This window comes from Drosophila navojoa, chromosome 3 (assembly GCF_054131105.1).
Source record: "Drosophila navojoa isolate 15081-1374.11 chromosome 3, UAZ_NAV_1.0, whole genome shotgun sequence".
Classification (NCBI taxonomy): Eukaryota; Metazoa; Arthropoda; class Insecta; order Diptera; family Drosophilidae; genus Drosophila; species Drosophila navojoa.
In genome coordinates this window covers 8,550,270-8,570,661 of record NC_142891.1, presented here as the reverse complement: position 1 = coordinate 8,570,661, position 20,392 = coordinate 8,550,270, and the positions used below count along the sequence as shown (strand labels likewise).

The 20,392-nt window shown below is 35.1% G+C and overlaps 1 protein-coding gene across 1 annotated transcript; it reads right to left on the bottom strand.

Moving 5' to 3' along the window:
• Positions 1-17,487: 17,487 nt before the first annotated feature.
• On the bottom strand, positions 17,488-18,357 carry LOC108658163 (dynein axonemal light chain 1). Its single transcript, XM_018110816.3, has one exon. It carries the CDS (start codon positions 18,298-18,300, stop codon positions 17,752-17,754), a length of 549 nt encoding a protein of 182 aa, XP_017966305.2. The 5' UTR covers positions 18,301-18,357; the 3' UTR covers positions 17,488-17,751.
• Between the last annotated feature and the right edge of the window lie 2,035 nt (positions 18,358-20,392).

Here is a 20,392-nt window from a genome sequence, read left to right as displayed (position 1 = left end):
TCTACTAAAATTTTTGTAAATATATTTTATACTTGTTATAATTTTATATATATATTTTTTTCAGTTCTTTAGGACTTTAAACTTGTCCTATTTATATAAATTCATATATTTTTTTTAGGTCTTTTTAACATGTTTTATATACAAATAAATATTTCATTTCATACATTCCTTTAACTATTCTTATTAATATCAATATATATATATATATTTTTTTTACATATATTTAGCTTGTTTTATACATAAATAATTCGATTTTTTTTCTTAGGTTTCATAGATATTCCTAACTAGTTTTAAATACATATTTAGTCATTTCAAACTGACTTTAAACTTTTAAGATTTAAAAAATTTATATAAATAATCAGTTATTAGAAATGTGAATTAAAAATGTTAAAAGTTAATAAAATATTTGTTAAGAAAAATCTAAATTTATTCATACATTTTATAGATATTTTTAATATTTATATAAAAGCATATATACAAATATAGTCATTTCTAATGGAATTTAAGCTTTTATAATGTCAATAATATATATAAATTAGCACTTAGATCCTTCTAATGAATTATGATACGTGTTTATTAAATATGTAAAAAACTAATATATAATGTATCAGGAAAAACAGTATTTAAATTAAACATCTCTTGTTTAAATGCTTCTCTAAAATAAATCAGCCTTACCTACGCCCAGTTTCTTGCAGTGTATGAGTTGATTCCCCAGTTGAGCCGTCGAAACCCCAAAAAGTCAGCAACACGTTGCCTCTAATGATATGACTAACGTTGACAGCACGTCATTCGCATTCAGATTGCCTGTTAGCGGGTGTTTTTGTATGTGTGTGTGTATGTACATTCACTGTGTGTATTCTGTTTGGGGAATAAATTGTTAATTATTATTTGAAAAGAGTTACAGCGCATTTTCACAGCACTGATGAGGACCCAGGCCCGGACCCAGACCCGGACCCGGACCCGGACCCGGACTCTGTAACTGACTAAAGTCGGCAGCCGCTTTCGCTTTTATGCGCGCGAGGGCTTTTGTGAGATACTGCGGTTGCCTGCCAGGCCTCAGTTGCATGCACATTTCGAATCTAAATTTCTATGGCAAATGGTTAAAGAAGGGGCGGGCCAGCGAGGGGCGTGGTGCGTGATGCTTGGTGCATGGTGCGTGGGCGGCGGTTTTTGGTCGGTCGGTCGTATGGTCGGGTCTGTCTAAATTAACATTCGTTCGCGCCCAGGATCTGTGCATTAATGTGCCCTCAATTCTTACCATATGCGTGTGCTCATTTCGAATGTGCATTACAACAACAACTGCAACAACAAGTTTTTCAGTTTGTTATGTCAATTGAAATGCAACAGAATCAGATGGATGGAAGCAGAAGCAGACGGGGGGCAGGTTTGCCGCAGCGGGCAAAGTTTGTCCCACAGCTAAATTAGAAAAAAACGTGTGTTTGTGTGTGTGTGTGTATCTGGCATACATGGCGTATGTGTAATATTTTTATTACACTTGCCTTCTAATTAGGCAAGTCAGCTGTCAGCCTGTCAGCCTCAACTGAATGCAAACTGTGCCACTGGGCGGGCCCAGCTCAGCCTCAGCTTCAGCTGGAGCCTCAGACTCGGCTCACGCTCAACTTTTCATCTGCATTTGCATTTGCTTTCAACTAATTTGCTTGGCTTCGTTTCGACTGTTGATTAATTTGCAGTGTATTTGGGCCAAGCGACAGTTAGCTGTCATGTGGAACAGTTGTCATAGTTCCTATTTATCAACCCACACTTCGACAAGAATGCGTCCAATGGGAATTGCGGGAAGGGCAAGTGTGATTAAAGATGAGGTTAACGAAATGGAAATGTGCTAAATATATACGTATATGATATACAAATAAAGTGGAATACTCATTAACATTAACAATACTCATAACATTATTGTTATAGAAAAGCTTCTAATTGTTGCAATGTCGATTAAAATAATCAGATTTATATTAAATCTATGATTCGTGACATTTAACATTTTTAAATTTGAAGAAAAAACACATACAATAAAATATAAATATTTTATAAAATAAAAAAATAATCTACTTGCTTTATTAAATTTTTAAAAATTGTAACATTTAAATAAATATTTTTTGTATTAAAAAAAAATAATTGTTGAAACAATATCAAAACTAAAATAATTCTTATTTAAGTTAACTGTAATTTTATATTTAAATACTTTATGTATATGCTGATAATTTAAACGTTTCAAATTCTTTACAATTTATTTGATTATTTATAACTAATATGTATATAATATGTCCAAAGCAACAAACGAACTATAAAATAATAAACTTAAAGTATAAAAAATTAAAATAATTTTATTTATTTGTATGTTATTAAATTTATAAAGGTAAAATTGTGTTGCTTCAGCTTTATTTTAAGGCACATTGAAAAAAAAAAAAAAAAAAAATTAAAAAAAAAATACCAAAATACATAAAATAAAATAAAATCTTTCAAATTGAACAATCTTTTTTCTTAATTATTTCATAATGTATTTTTATCCTATTTTATATATTTTTTATGACTTTTGTAAAAATATATAAAATATATAACAAATGAAGATCTTAAGTCTGGCCCTCAAATCATATATTTTTATTCAAGTTTTGACACATAATAACCCAACAATTTTAATACTTAATGCAATAAAAAATCGTGGTATTCCTTCATTTCGATATCTGGCATTTCTTGCATAATATTTGAGCCTTAAATTTATATCTTATATGCATCATTTAATCAGTAGCTGCTGAGCTAATTCAGCAGCTATATCAAACGCTGGCAATACGAGCGACTTTGAATGCTGAAAATTCTCTACATGATTTTGCAATTGCACAACTTAAGCATTACCACGAAAATCGATTTCAATTCAATTTGTTTGATTGGCAACGCGTTTAGATCAAACGAACTAAATGCTAGCCACGTTCGAAACTAACGCACACTCACACACACACACACACACACACATACGCACATATACCTGCAAATATATATACACACAAATATATGTATATATTCACATACATAGAAACTGTTTTGGTTGCAATCACGAAAATGGCCGGGCAATAATTGCGCGTGTCGTTGGCTGCAAACTGGAACTGTTTCTACCTGTTTCACATGCGAAATTAGCTTAAAATGGCTGACGCTAATGTGCAAACAGCCCCGGCACCCTTGACGCCCGCTTCAAGCAGCACCTCGGGCGGCAAAGCCAGCACCGGCTCCACCTCCACCTCCTTCAGCCCGCAGCCCACACACTCCTCAAACACACTCTCGCATTATTGCCTTTTGATCTGCAGCCAAAATGAGAGCCGGCAAACTTTTCAACGTACGTGTCTGGTGACGCCAAAAAGTATGCAATGCTTCGTTTCGTTACGAAGGCACATACACACACACACACGCACACAATAACACTCATTCAAACACACACATACACAGATACAGACACATGCACACACGCACGCACACAAATTTGCGACATGTCTCTTCACGCTTCGCGCTTCTCTTGAGCTTCCTTTACCCCTGTTCAGCTCGCTTCTCCACCCATCCACAGCCGCTTTCAATTGAACGCAATGCTTTGGCCAACAAGTGAATTTTAGCCATCAAAGCCGTGAAAAAGATACCGCAAGCAAACACGGCGGATAATTTGTAATGGCCTAACCGTTGGAGTGGGTGCCCAACAAACTTGATGTTATATGTAACAGGTAAATAAAAGTGGGAGAAAATTAAAAATAACAGAATTTTTTTCTTTTATATTTATATGAAAATATATTTTTTTTTTATGTAAAAAATTATTTTCAAATTTATTTGGTATGAAATTATATTATATTTCACATATAAAATAATATTTTAAGTAAAAGCAAATAGATATGAAAATAAGACAAATTTGTAATTATAATATAATATAATTTAATATAATTTCAATTGTTTGCCTAATTTATATCACTAAGCTACTTCAACAAATATATCAAATATATTTCGGTTTAATTTTCAGTTTCAATCCAAATAAAAACCAATGCACAATTAAATCACTTTTAATTCTATCAATAGTCTATCGTATTTCATTTTTAAGTGCTTAGAAAATGATATTCCTATCGCATTTCAGTGTATTTTAAATTTCACCTACAATAGATAAACATTCATATCGCATTTTTATTGCCAACGCCGGCTTTATTATGGCCGTTTAGCTTCTCGTTTTTTTTTTTATGGCCCGCACTCTGCACTATAGGCCGCCTGTCGTCTGCGCATTTTATTGCATTGCACGCCACCATGGAGAGCGAGTCTGGGCGAGGGACAGAGCATCGTGGACTTTGGGGGCGTGGCTGGTTTCGTAACGGGGTCATTTGCTCTGTTGGCTTTTTGAAAGCCATAAAAATCGAATGACAGCGCTGAACGCAAAACAAATCGATTTGTTAAATTGCAGTGCAAAGTACAAAAGCAAATGGAATGAGCAAATGGAGATCATATGAGCAGGGGCCGCCACTCCATGCGGTGTAACGCATCCTGTCATTTGTGGGGCAGCCACAGCTATGCAATATCCAATTGGAAAGCTATCTGAGCCATTGGCTAGACACAAAACAAAAAAAAGAAAAGGTTGGTTGCTGTCGAATGACTCAAAAAACTTAACATATTAACTGCTAAATTAAATGGTTGAATTTATATTGTTTACCTTTTGTTTTGGAAGGTTTTTGCATCCAATTTATATCATGTTTCTAGCTGCTATTTAAGCTGATTTCGGTTGAATTTTGGTGAGTGCTTCAATTGTTTTGCGGTTTTTTGGCTCAAAAATTGCGTTTGATGTTTGCTTTCTTTGTATCAGAAAAAATAAATTAAGAGGAAAACAATAAATATGATTTGGTTTGTTTGTATTAAAAAAAAAAAAGAAAATGATTTGAAATTGCTTTGAGCTTAACGGCTAATAACCTAAATTATGTCGAATTCTAAAGTTTTTTTTATACAGTGCACGGCATAAGTATTTCAACAAAATAAAATGTGCTTATGCTTTAGTATTACATTTTAATTGGCTTGCATATCTGAACCATATTTTTTTAAATTTTATTTATAATAGAAAAAAGTTAATACTATTTAAGTTATTTTATATAAATGTAAATAACTATAAAAAAAATTATTCAAGTATGTATAATAGCATGTTTCTTACTATATTAATAAATAAATTAAATATATATTAATAGATTGTATACAAATTATGTATTATAAAAATGTAGATTATTTAAAATAAAAAGTAATTTATATATGTATTTTATAAAATATGCTTGAAAACAATTTTTTCCTACAGAAGTTAGAAAATTGATGAAAAACCAATAAATTCAAGGCATGGCATAAATATTTTTGACACGTAATAAAATTTAAAAGAAAACCAAAAATATTTAAATAAAAAAAAAAAAAAAAAAAAAAATACAAATCACATAAAAATTCCCAAAGGTAATTAATTGTTATCATCTTCATGGGAATAAGGAATCTTAGCCTGTTTAGCGGCATCTACTTGCAAAACGTATTGCTTATAAAGATTCACATAATGCATAGAGACAAGTGAGACTAGTTCAGCTCAGCTCGAAGCAGAATATTGTGTAGCTAGATAGTGTCTATTAATTTTAAATTCTTTGCAATTTATTTGCATATTATTTATATATAGCACAAATCATGCTAAGCTTTAAATAAACAAGGCTGAAACCTTTATCATATATTTCACATCTTTCATTTTATTTCATTTGAATTTGTTAAAATGTTCTTAGATCTTGAGACATGGCAAAAGCTCTTTACATATAAAAACATATCCCATTTCATATTTCTATTATTTATTTACGAATTTATTTAAATGAGTTGTCAACTTAAGAAGCTGTCCGATTTGCCTTTACCTTTGCAACATTCATGTCCAGTTAAATGTGCACACAAATATTTCTGGGGGCGATGTGAATCAAGAATCCTGAGCGGCTAAGTTTTGTTTGAATTCTTGTGTAGATTGTGGCATAAAATTTCTAATTTAACATAGCAGCTGCCAGTTTCATGCCATTTGGTCTCTGTCGGACTGCCAGGCTGTTGAGCCGCTTGGGTTTTTGTGTCTCAGTTTCGCCTTCAGCGCATGACCACAAAAACCATCTCATTTATCCATGAAAATCTTGCGGCAGCACAAAAAGGAACCTGTGCGCGTATCCTTTATCCTTTTCATTTTCAACCAACCACAAAACACATTTCGCTTTCATTTCATTTCAAAAATCCATAGCAAAAACACAAGAAACGAAAAAAGAAAAATTAAATGAAAATGAAATTGAAAATGATGAAAATGCAACTAATTCCTGACGGCTTACGTTTCTAATATACATTCCAGCTCTCGGCTTGCAAACGTTGGTTTGAGTTTGAGATTTTGTTGGTTTTTTCTCTTTATTTTCTTGCTCTCATAATTTTTGTTTTATTTGGGCAAAGGATATTTAATGCAGCTGTAGTAGCTCAGTCGGCCAGAGTCAGAGATTAACCTTCAACGTCGCTCAGCTGTATATCATTTAATTTTGAGGTAAGCTCAAAATCCAAGCAATCTACCGCACCCTCAATGCGAAAATATACACACATAAATTTATATCAAATATATATATGTATATGTATATGTATATGTATATGCACAGGTATGAATATAGTTTGAATAGCATTCATTCAAGGTTGAAATGCGATTTGGCTGACTGAGATTCTATGGGCATGCTTGAATACCCTCTAGGTTGCAAAAGGTTAGATTATGAATGGGTATATTGTTCAAGAGTATTTTTATATACAACATACATTATATGTGATTTATATATATACAGAATAAAATTTAAAAACTGTGTGGGAGGCAAAAATTATATTAATATAGTAATAATAATGATAATAATATTAATAATGATAACAATAATAATAATAACAATAATATAAATATATAATAAAAATTTCATAATATTTTTAAGAATTTTTTAATGAAGTCGGCCAGGCTTGTCTGTGTATAAAACTTAAATAGATAATTATATATAGCCTTATATATAACTTTATTAAATTTATTAATGTATATTATATGTAGACCTGCATGAATGTATTCATTTCCAGCAAAAATTCTGTACTCATTTTGTCCCTCATTCGTCTATATTGCCCATATTCAATCCCAACTGTCCCCATCAGCTAGCCTTGGCCACCTTGCCAATGCCCAGCTGTAGGGCCAACGATAAATATAGGCTCAACGCATTTATACATTGTGGGCTTTAGTCTGCTTTATTTTAATTATAAAAGAGTTACCTTTTGAGCCTTCAGCTGAGCCGAGTCGAGTGGCTGGTAACACTTGTTGAAGCAGCGCAAAGTTTAATGTGCTCCGCTGTCTCGGTGTCGATGTCGATGTCGGTGTCGGTGTCTGTGTCTGCTCAGGTCTTAACTGACAGACAAACCGCATTAACAATGCCATTCAAACTGCATAAATCACCATTCAAATTAGAAATTAGCCAAAGACAGAGAGACACGGCAGCCCAGTGCGTCCGAGATTCGAGTGCTCTCCAGACTAAACTCATCTAGAACAGCCACTTGAGGTTAGCTCTTAGCTCTTACCCAGCCCCGAGCCCAGAGCACGCTCTAGCCAAGCCAGCACAGCAGCTGCCCAGCTCTGCCCTGCACTCTCTCTCTTTCTCTCTCTAATGTTTCGCTCTGTTTCTGTTTAGTATCTGCAATTCATTCGTATAGCACACTCGTCAGCGTACTCATTATTAGGCTCAAGTGCAAATTAGTGTGTTTGTTAGTAGGTTATTAAGTTTTGCACAAGCCCCAGTGCGAACAGCTCGGCGTCGTCTCGTCTGCAGCTCGCTGGCCCACTGCTCCACCTATAGGCACACCAACTGTGGGTGTGGCCCGGCCTCCTTTTGTTTTATTCCAACTAAATGAGTTTCTGGTGTACGAACATTTTCGCCTGTTTGTCTGCGCAGTAAAACTTGAGTATACAAATTTTATTTCATTGTTTTTCGAGTGCGCTCACAGCATCCCAGCAACAGCAACAGCAACAACAGCAAGGATTCTGCTCGGTGGGCGTGGCATTGGCACTGCTCATTGTACTTGAATAGTTTGTGCCATCATCGTTGTCGAATGGGCAAAGTTTTCGCAATTAACATGAAAATATACAGCACACACACAGAGAGAGAGAGAGAGGCAGACACACACACACACACAAACAGCACACACTCGCAGCTCAAGCAGCTAATGCACAAACAGTTTTACTCTGGTTTTACTTCACTTTTTGGTCGAAGCGCATAAAAAATGAATTTAAATCAATTTGGGCAACAAACCGGAAGTTGGCCTAACGATAATAATGAAAAAGTATGCATAAAATCACCTTAATTACGCTTAACATCCGTTCACAGCACTCCCGCAGTCCGCTGCCAAACCGCCAGCAATTTGAATATGGGCGGCATCATAAAAATTCAATCAGTACACAAAATATAAAACAGCGCCAAAAGAGAAGAAAGCACCAAAAAAAAAAAAAAAAAAAAAAAAAAAAAATAAAGTAAAAAAGTAGGAAAAAAATCAAGTAAAATGACAACAAGAAGAACTGACCCAAAACTCTCAACGAGCCGCACAAAATGACATTAATTTACACATCAGCGAAGCGCAAAGGACGACCAAGTCCAGCGGGACTTTATGGCAGGCGAATGGGGAACACCATAGCAGGACACTCTGCGCGGCTGATCGGATGACAAAGCGCATAAAAAGGGTCATAAAACGAGGGGCTGGGCACCAGATATATGTATTAACTAAATAGAAGTATATGAAAAAGAAAAGATAATAAAATTTCAAGTATTTATAAAAAATGCCACAAAGTAACAAATGCCCAAAAACCTAGAGCAACACAAAAAAAAGTCATGCAGAGCAGATTTTTTAGAATTCTAGAAATAATATTATCATATTAAAAAATTCAAATAATATAATAATAATAAAATATAATAAATTTAATAAAAGAATATATAATGTGTTAAAATAAAAAAAATGAATAAATAAAATAAAAAATATTATTTATATTTAAGATGTATTAAAAAATGTTTAGCTATGTTTTACTTAAAGTTGTAGATGTTAAAAAATAGTACGAATAGTATAAAAAAAAAAAAAATAAGTGAAATAAAAAAAAATATATAATAAAAGCCAGAACCAGACAATTTAATAAATAATCATAAATAATAATAATAAATAATAATAATAGGAAGAGCACAAATATAATAAAAAGAGAAATATATATATATATATATATATATATATATATATATATATATATATATATATATATATATATATATATATATATATATATGGTTTGGACTCGTAGAGAGTTCTTAGAAATCCCTTGTATATATGTAAAATAAGTGTATATTAGATTTTGCTATATACAAAATATTTCCATACGCTCAGCATATATAAAATAATTTATTATAATCTGGCAATTCCTCCTGGCCACCCCAATAGATGCAGGCAATCGATAGCATAAACAGCTGCTATAATATAATTATCGAAAATAGAGCATTACTCTTGTTTGGACAGTCCTGGTCATATATGAACGACCCTAAAATTACATATAGCCTAAGCTACAGAGTCTTAAGGAGAGAACAAGGAAGCCTGCAAAGCCTTTATTTTTGCAATCAAATATGCAAGAGTAGAGAGGGAGAAAGAGAGAGAGAGGGAGTTGCCAACTGCAACAACAAAGCTAAGTAAAGTTATGCCAGTGCGCTGCACTTAAGCGAACGTCTAAGCAAATCAAGTGCAGCTCAGGCAAGCGAATTCAGGACAAATTCTGTGCTGTGCTGTTCGTGCCATAAACGCCAAGACAAGCAAATCAAGCAACTTGCCCACTAATCACAAAGGCCAGCCGCAAGGCGAACGAGCAAACAAAATGGCGCACAGCTGTGCATATGAGTGTGTGTAAGAGAGAGAGAGAGAGATAGAGAGAGATAGAGCGCGTGGGTTCGTCTGTGTGCCTGCCCTATGCATAATTGAATTTGATAGCCCCCAAAAAGATTGTTATTCCTAAAGATTTGTGTGGCAAGCGTGTCGGAGAGCTAAGTGAATTTTCCAACCAGCTGATGCTGGTTCATCTTTGGCTTGCTCAACGTCCGCTTCTTCTTATTTTTGAGCCGTATTTACTTTGTGGCAGGCAGAGTCAAGCACAAATATTGTCTAAGCCTTTTTAGCATAGCAAAAGACAAAAAATTGAGCGAACCCAAATTAATTTCAAGCTTCTTCAGATCTCAAATTTATTAGCTCGACGACAGTCGCTGCTGCTGCTGCTGCTGCTGCTTATGCTATTGTTGTTGTTGTTGTGTGTAAAAATAAATGTGAAGTTCTGTGGCGCTGTCGTGGACTCGACGCTCTCACAGTCGCAGCGCAATTAATCAGAGAGCGCATTAATTATTGTTGCCAGATTTAAATGTAGTCTAGATGGCCCTAGCCATGGGCATGAGCATGGGCTGGGCCTGAGACTGAGACTGAGAGTAAGGGCTTGCGCTGCGTATACGCAATGCCGGAAATTAAACATACGCCATGTAGGCCAACAAAAATACGGAAGTTTATTATTATGCAGCAAATGTAAGAGCTGAGGCAGGCAGCTGGCGTCGTGCAGTAAAACACTTTTCCTAAGACGACGAGCGCTCCTTCTTTCGGCACAAGAACACAATTTTAATATTTAAATGCGAAAAACTGCTTATGAGTATGCCAATAGCAGCAACAATAACAACAACAGCAGCAGCAGCAGCAGCGGCAGCGGCAGCATCTTAAAGAACAACAACAACATATGATCTTCAAGCTTAATAAGAAGTAAATAATTTCCAAGCCAAAATAACATGCGAGCTGTTAAGTGGTTGAGTGGCCAGAGAAATACCCTGTAATGTGGAGTGAAGAATGAGATTACTAATTTCATATAAATACCCCGTAATTAATAAAGATTGAAAAAGCAGACGTAATTTACTGTCTATCCAAATTCGTTGCAATTTCTCTCTCTCGCTCTCTCTCTTACTCTATTTGTAACTCTCTGTGTTACACATATACAAAATTACACTATTTTACTCTGTCTCTCTTTCTCTCTCTCTCTCTCTCTCTCTCTCTCTCTCTCTCTCTCTCTCTCTCTCTCTGTTAATATCTATCTCTCCTTTCTCTTCACATTTTGGCTTTTATTTTCTCTGCAGTTTCTTTTTCATATTTCTGTATCTGTCTCTCTTCTATCTTACTTTTGACTTTAGTCTTATACTTCTTCTTTCTCTCCTTCCACTCTTTCTACTTGTCGCTCTTCCTCTCTACCGGTCTCTCTCTCTCTCTCTATTTCCCTCCCCATAATTCTCTTTATTTCTATACCTATCCTCTTCCCATTGCTCTCCTTCTCCATCTCCATCTCTCTCCCTTTCTTAAATCCTTCGCCTTGCACCATAACAATACTTATCTTCAACTGCATTTCGTCTCGAGCTTCAACTCTTCGTCGCATTCATAATCTATGCGAAAAGCGTCGCCTCGCAGCGAATATTTTAATTTATACAAATATTTTTTTAGTGTCTCTGATTATGTGACTTCCTGTGCTGCAAAATGCTTGGCGCTGCGCAGATGGCGAAAAGTTTGCACAACTTGTTTATGATTTCATGTCAAATACGTGTAGAAGTGGCCGACTGCAGCCAGCCAGCGAGTGCTCCTCTCTTTTGGGCAGAATGGGCGTGGCATGGCTGCCGAAGCAGTTGAAATATCTACAAGTGCGACACGCCCCTATTTGGCACTAGAAAACTTTTTTGATTTACTACGACTATGTGTTGGGCATTGTGAGGGCCCTATGTGGAAGTGCTATATGTATGTGTGAGTATGTGTGTGTGTGTGCTGCATGCCTTAAGGCCAACCGGAAGTGCGAGTTTATGCTGCATTTTATGCAAAGGATATGCAACTTCTTGTTGATTATTAAAATATGGCGCCAAGTGTGTTTGACTTGACTGTTTATGCCAAGACTTGAATCTGTGTTTGCCATATACAAGCAAATGTGATAAAGCGGAAGCAGGAACTTCTACTAATTTGGCTTAATTATTTTACAATATTTTAGTTGGAATATATTTAATAAACAAATGATTTATGCGCTTATTTTTTGAGTTGGAATATATTTAATAAATAAATAATTTAAGGCGTTTATAAATTTTGAGTAAGCATTTTATAAAGTCTAAATATATGTATGAGCTATATATTCCCTTTAATATTATGGTCTGAGATGCAACACAAGAATATGAAAAAAAAAAAAAAAAAAAAACTTAAACCTATACTTAAAACATAAAAATAAAATAAAATAAAAAATATTTATAAAGGAAGAAAACAGCATTTATATTGATAACGTGTTGGGTAAGTGCATTTGCGTAACACTCAGACGCACAGTAATCAAACGAGCTCTAACCGAATCGAATGAGTGGGAGATTGCATTGCAAATGCTGTCGTATAACAAACGGGCTTTGTTATTGTAGACCGGGAGAGAAAGATTTAGAGCAGTTCGCATCGGCCTTTGGCGTCGTCTTTTTGTCTTCGTACATTTGGTCTGACTGTCTCAACCTATTTATTACATTTTATGCCCGACTAATCAATTAATATTTACTCACTCCACTTAATGCCTTTCTCAATGCGATTCTCTTTAGTCTTCGCTCTCAATTCAATGTGTTAAGAGCGCTCAAAAAGAAAATCTAAGGATTACTATATACCATATCAATTATACTATTACCTACATGTCTATCTAATGTCTACTCTAAGTGGGAGGACTACTGTAAACTATATCCATTGTTCTATTGTCTATATAGTCTACCTATTGTCTTCAAGTGTAAGGAGTACTGTAAAGTACATATGTATATGCATTGTACTATTGTCTGTATACATAGTAGGCATATAGGCATATGATGTGATTAGACTCCAAATGATTAACTCTACATTAATTCCTTTAAAGTAACATAGAATTGAACATGAATTGTGTTGAGTTTACAATTGCATTTAAAGAGCTGGCTGTGCTTTTATTTTGAACAGTTGCAGACGAACGACCAAAATGCACAAATACATACACACACACACACACATATGTATGCCCGCGCACAGACACACTTTGTGGCATGCAGCTGCATTAAACAAGCTCTCGCTTAAAGCCCTCCTCCCCTCCCCCTGAAACCGGCAAAGCCCAACGAGGCGCCAACACTCATAAAACGCAACTTCAAACCAAACACTTTGCATATGTGTATTCTCTACATAAATGCATTTAAATATACATATGTATACAAATATATATGCATATGTATATGTTCAAACGCGAGCGCAAAAATATATATATATGAATATATATATGTAAAAAAATACAGAAGAGCGAAATCTTTTATGCGGCTGAAAGCACGCTTCAGTATAATTTGCGGTCATGTTCATTGATCTCCTGGGAAGCATTAAAATTTAATGATTTATATTATGAAAACCGTTGGGGCAAAGCCGCTTGCCAAATGAATTTATGTAATGTCTCTGCTGCGTTATGCTTTAAGGGGTTAACATTGCGAAATTAACAACAATTTGACTTATGCGCGGGCGTAAATGCCAACACACACACAAACAGACAGACACACACATACAGACAGAGATATACAGACACACTCGCACACATTCCCAAGGAGCCCACAATAGCTGCGCCCAAAAGTATGCTAAACAGCCCAAATGAAGCCAGCAAAAGTCATAATTCAGCTAGAGCGAGACGGAGCGAGTCGTTGTAAGAGGAAGGGAAAGAGGAAGGGAAAGCAGAAGAGCAAGAGGAGTGTAGCTCGGGGCCAAGACTTTGTCGAAAGGTAGCGAGAAATGTGAATTTGGACCCGCCTGCAACTATTAATCAGGCTTTAATTGTTTTGCCTGTATGAGTGAGTGTGTGTGTGTGTGCGTGTGTGTTGTTGCTTACATTTGTATGTGGGGCAAACAGTCAGACAGATAAATAGAGAGAGTGAGAGAGAGAGAGAGCTGGAGGGGAGATAGAGGGACAGTCACACGCGCTCGGTTGAGGCCCATGCATCATGCGGCCAAAATCTTTTTGTAATCTCTGGCATTTGTCTGGATTTTTCGTAAAGTCTTTGAATAGATTTATGCGCCTTTGACAGGCACAAGATGTGTGCCGCTTGTTACTGGTGTTGGCTCGTTTGGGCTTAAAGCATCTTAAAGATACGGCCACTGCCAAAAACTTGGCCAGCGATACGGTCAAAACTTCAAACGATGTTTCTGTTAACCTCTGAAGGCCAACTGAAGGTGCTGGTTATAATGGGAGACGACTTTAAAGTACTCTATAAAACAGGAAAACTAATGAAATAAATTAAAAAAATAAATAAAAAAATAAATATAAAAAATAATAAAATAAATATAAAAATTAATAAAATAAAAATAAAAAATAATTTAAAAATATTAAAAAAAAATAAATAAATACAGGAAAAGGAAAGGTTTCAATTTTTTGTAGAAACAATTAATAAATATTTTTATCGATAATTTATTTATTTTTTTAATATACAATAAGCTTCAATTAATGAAGGATTAATAAATAATTTAGTACTTAAGTATATATATTTTTTTAATGTTTTATTTATTTATTTTTTTTTTATATATATATATATACAGATGTAACGACAGTTTATGTATAATAAATTAAATTAATGAATTAATATATTAAGTGATATTAATATTTTTTGAATCAATATATTAGCTGCTCATCAAAAAGAAATCTGGACAAAAATTATGAATATTGTCTATTATAAAGATATACGATTTAAAATGTCTATTATAAAGATATACGATTTAAAATAAAAAAAAAAAAATGAAGTTCAGATACTCAATAGCCTCTCATATCATTTATCAAATCTGTATCAGCCCCTTGTAAAAATCAATAGACCCTCAAGAGCGTATCAATAGCACCTTCAGCTGCTGCTGTGTCAACTCTTATCAGGCACACCTAGCACCAAGGAGCAGCTGCACAAATTATTGTGGCACAAATCTAAAAAATGCCAAATGCCAAATGCCAAATTGTATGTAAAGGCTTATAAAAATTGTATACTACAAGTTTGTAGTGGCCGACTGGAAGCTCTTGTAACGTTGCTGTTGCTGTTGTTGTTGTTGCTGGTGTTGGTGCTGCTGCTGTTGCTGGCAACACTCTGGCAACTCTCTGGCCGTGACAACGGCAAAGCCCCGACAAACACTTGCCGAGCGAGCGTGCACCCAATGCAAGCTGAAGTGGTTTTTGCGCTCTGGTCCCGCAATCGTCTGTGTTTGTGTTTGCTGCTTCTTTCGTTTTGTTTTACGTTTACAATTTTGCCTTTTTGCTTTTATTTATTTTTCCATGTCCATGTCTGCACATGCTGCGGTCAAGGGTTGTGCTGGTGTTGCCAAAGTGTTGCCATATATTCTAAACATGTTGGCCGGCAGCTTGTCCAGTTGGCTTGGGCCACTTTGCTGGCCAGGCTGGCCAGTCTGACCAGGCTACCCAGGCTGGCCAAGCTGGCTGGCCCAAACGACAGTTAAACGCAAAAGCGGCTAAAACGGGGCTCTAAAAACCACTTGGCAGCTAATCGCGTGATTTATGCCGCAGCTATGATAAGAGCAGCCAGCCCCAAATAAAACAGAGCTTAAAGGTAACAAACTAAAAGGATGTGCTAAAAAAATGTATATTAAAAAATACCAGATTCACCTTTATTTACTCTCAACAATTTTTGCTCACAAACAAATTTATTTTGACTAGCTGAAAATAATATTTACTTCACAATATTTATTACATGCCAAACAAAAATTTAGATATTTTCCATAGCAATTTATTTGGTTATGCAAAGAAACACTTTGGAGCATAACTCGATATATAAATATTTTGCTAAGCAATTTATGTAATAAATTTAGAAATTCAGCTTAAAAATGTGGCTTAAAAACGATAAATGAAAACAGTTTTATTACATATATTATTTTTATTTTCTGCATGTACATTTTTTATTCAGTGAAGCAAATTGAAGTAGAGGATTGTAGCACAGATTATAAATATTTTATTTATTTATTTTATTTCATTTTCATTTTAATTTTTTTTTTTTTTTTTTTTTTTTAATGGTCTAAGTCTTGTTTAAATTTTATTAGTAATATTTCAACTAATAAATTGATCTGTTGAATTTTTAAAATAAATATATTCTTTACTTCTATAATACATACATAAAAATAGAAATTTTTACTAATTCCTGAGAATACAGCCAAACATTAGTTTGCATGCAGGGAGTAAAAACATTTGTAGACAGTTTTGTGATGAAAAAAAAAAAAAAATTGTTAAGCTTCAGCTTCATTGAACAGGCGTCTATCTGCAGATCGTTCAGACTGTCTGCCTATGGCCAATAAGCCAGAATTTTATTTGTTTTTGGCGCATAAATAATCAAAGAAACACAGACAGCGAATGGGTGGGTCCAAGCAGAGGCTGTTGGCAAAGGGCAGACAGCTTGGCAAACAAACCGAAACTAAAATACTTTTATATGGCCATGTGAATCGGCACAATAGATAATAACGTTTAATAAAAACATAAAAACACTGCCAGCCGACAGACAAATAAAAAAAGGGAGAATGAATGAAAATAAACAAGAAATGGCATAAATTGTCAGACACCAGAAAATTTAATGTTTTCTTTATGTGTTTACAGAAAAAATTTGTTTGGATTTGAATTGTTTCATATTTTTATTTCCTTTACTGTTCGCCAGATATTGATTTTAAAAAATATGAGCAATTGTGTATTAAAATAATAATGCAAAAATATGAAAATAGGTAGCAAAGAGATATTTAGGGATTTTAGGTAAAAAGTATTTAAAAAATTTACAAGTTTAAAATTCTTTAACAATTCTTCTAAAAATTGCCATCATACAGTGCTTGCTAAAATTATATAGCCTGCTGGCGTACAAGTGTATTTCAGAGTACGAGTACAAAGTGAATATTTTAAACAAATCCTCATTGACTTTGGGTCGTAACGCACTCTACCCCTTGCAGCTAAATACCAGTGAACGACAGGTAGACGTTTAGCCAGGTATGTTTTTTTTTTTTTTTTGCCTTTGTTTTGTGTGTGTTTTGGTTAACATGGCACGCCTTACCTGTGTATGCAAAAATCTGTGCTCATTACATTGGACTAGGCGAAAAATATGCAAACAATGCTAGACAAAAATTGGATCTCTGCTTGTCTTGTACGAAAAGTTGTGAATGGGGTTCGAGTTGAGCAAGATGGGCAAGAACAAAGGCGAAAACCTTTCACCTACAACATAGCTGGGTTGGGGCAATACTCACAGCAAAACAATGGCGCTCATCAGCAGAGCCGCAATGAAAATTGGAAAATGCTCTAACTGTGCCGACCTCATCTCCCCCTCTCTCTCTCGCTCTCTCTCTCTCTCTCTCTCTTTCAGTCGTGCAACTTCAGTGCTCAGCAATGCAAAAGAAATGGCAAATATTGAATTGAAAAGAAAATGTTCTAGCAAACACACGCACACACGTAGGCAGAGGGCAGAAATCAATGCCTGCTACAGCAGACAAATACCTAATAGCTCACCTGCCATAGCCCATTGTTCACAGTGTGGGCGTGGCAGGTGATGTTGCTGCTCCTACCGCTGCTGCTGCTGTGGTTTGCTGCTTTTATTGTTCCCCTTCTTTGTGTGTGTGTGTGTGTGTGTGTGTGTGTGTGCATGCAACAAAATGAAAGTCGAAGTAAAATCATCGCAACTAACGTATGACGGGCTCGCCATCCAGTTTCTTGAGATTGGGCAAACGGCGTATGGCCTCAGCTAGAAATGCAGCCGGATCCATATTCTCGTTCAATGGATTGCCAATGAAGGTTATGTCCGATAGATTCGGCGGCACGCCAATGCGCGCGAACTCAGCCCAATCTTTGACCAGATTATGCGATATGTAGAACACCTTGAGGGCCTTCATCAGCTCGATCTGTTTGATTTTCTCGATATTGTTGTAGCTAACCCATAGCTCCTCCAGCGTCTCGGCCAGCGCTTCGATGCCATTTAGGTTTTTGAGATAATTGCGCGAGAGACTGAGCACACGTAAATTCTTCATGCCCGATATGCCAGCAATTTTCTCAATCATATTCGAGGAGAGACTGAGCTTCTGGCACTCCACCAACGTACTCAGAGTCGCGTCCATTTTCTCAATGGGTGGATACTGGAACTGCAAGCCGATATCAAGGGCCGTTACGGCCTCCATTTTGGTGCGATCCTCCCAGCGCGCCAGGGCATCCTTAATTGTTGTCGGCTTGGACATACTTGTTTTAAATTTTCATTGAAACGTTTTTACAAGTGTCGAATGCAAATTTCAAGTCAGGATTTTGGCCAAAAAAATCAAGGCTAACTGGAGTTTGTTAAAAATTTATGTATGAAATGCTCGCTGAGTAAATAAATTTTTATATTTCAAATGACATTGTTTTTAAAAAGTCCATGTGAGTGTTCAATTAAATATTTGTAGTTCGGTAATCAATAATCTACTGTAAATGTAACATTATTTATGCATATAAATTATTACTAAAATCAAACTTTAATCATTCACTGAACGTTATATCAGCCATTACATATATAATTATTTTTATGTATTTTGTTTGTATAATTATTTATATTAATTTATTATTGCCAAGTATATAGTCTTCCTGTCCAGCTTTAAAAATTACTTAAAAAACTGTTGGCATTTGTTTGGCATCTCTTCTGTTAATTATGAAAAAAAATAAAAATATATATATATATATATATATATATATATATATAAATATATATAATTTTCAATTCAACATTATTTGCTTGATTATTTAAATTGTTTTTCGTTTTAATGACGGCAAAGTAAAAAGCTATAATTATTTTGATTTAATTACATATGCATTAATTATATCACTTTGATTTTTATTAATTTATTTATTATACCGTGAACCCATTGAAAATGGGATATCAGGGTATAATGGTTTTTTTTTTTTTTCATATTGCATATTTCAATTTGAGTTCAATATTTAAATAAATTTAATATGAATAATAAACAAAAATTCTTTAATATATTAATATTTAAAAAATATAATACTTATATATAAATATATTCAAGTATTATATTTCTTAAATATTAATATATTAAAGCAGGAAGCCACGAATGACTCCAAGCTCTGCCCCCTTTCGCCCTTAAGTAAAACTGCTCTTCGTGGCCCAGCACATTAATTGCTGTGATATAACACGGCATTCAAATTTCTGATATAGGTTTCACGTATTTATCATTCGTCTGGTGCCCAATTGGCAGTCGACTCTTCGAATGCTACTGCTCTCTATCAGCTACTTCTTGCTGCTGCTGCTGCTGCTGCTGCTGCTGCTGCTGCCTCTGGCTGGCCCTTTGAATGTAATTTATTTATTTGTCTCAATGTTTACTTGGCTTTTGGCTGCTCCCCAAGCTCCGTCTGGCACACGCTGATAACTTCATTGGCAGCGCCTTTTGTTGCAGTCTGTTTAGGCCCGGGCGAAAGGGGACTTTGGACTCGAGAGGACACCGGGAGTGGCTGGGGCGGGGGGCACGGGCCAGCTACCCAGTTGCCATATGCCACACATAGTCGTCTGCGTTTTTTAATGCTCTCCTTTCTTTATTTATTTCTCTCTTTCGTTTTTTTGTGTCATGTTTGTATAGTTGCGTATGTGTGTGTGTGTGCTTTGTGCCAGAACCCCCGGGGAGTTTATTACACATATTTGAGGTGATAATACAGTTTGCATGCCCTTTTGAGGGGGCATGGCTGAGGGCCTGTGTCTGCCCGTCGTTCGTCGAACTTGTTTTCTCTTTTTTCTCTGCTGCAGCAGCAGCAGCCAGACAATTATTTAACTTTACAAAAATGTTTTTTGTATTATTTAATTTGGCATTCATTTCAACTTTAAATTGAGGCATTTCAGTTCATTTATTTAAATATTTGTTAGCAGCTGTTATCGCAGCAACTGCAACAAATTTGTGGCCCATAAATTATTGAATTTATTGATGCGGCTCTATAAAGTCAGACAAAAATAATATGAAATGCGAGAGAAAAGCAAAAAAACATTGGCCCACATACTCAGATGGCGCACGTTTTTGATAATCGTCCAGAAATTTGCCAAAACATATTTGACTTATATTTTTTGTAATGCTCTAGGTTATTTTTTAGCTTTTCTTCTCTCATATATAGAAATATTATTTTTTTGTTGAGTGCCAAACGAAATTTGGGCGCTCATAAATTGCGTGCTCAATGCGGCAGAACTGACAAACACACTGAAAGCAAGAGAGAGGGCGAACGAGAGAGACAGAGAGAGAGAGAGACAGTGTTGAAATGCATATAAAGTCTAATTTATGTATTTAATGGTTCAACTAG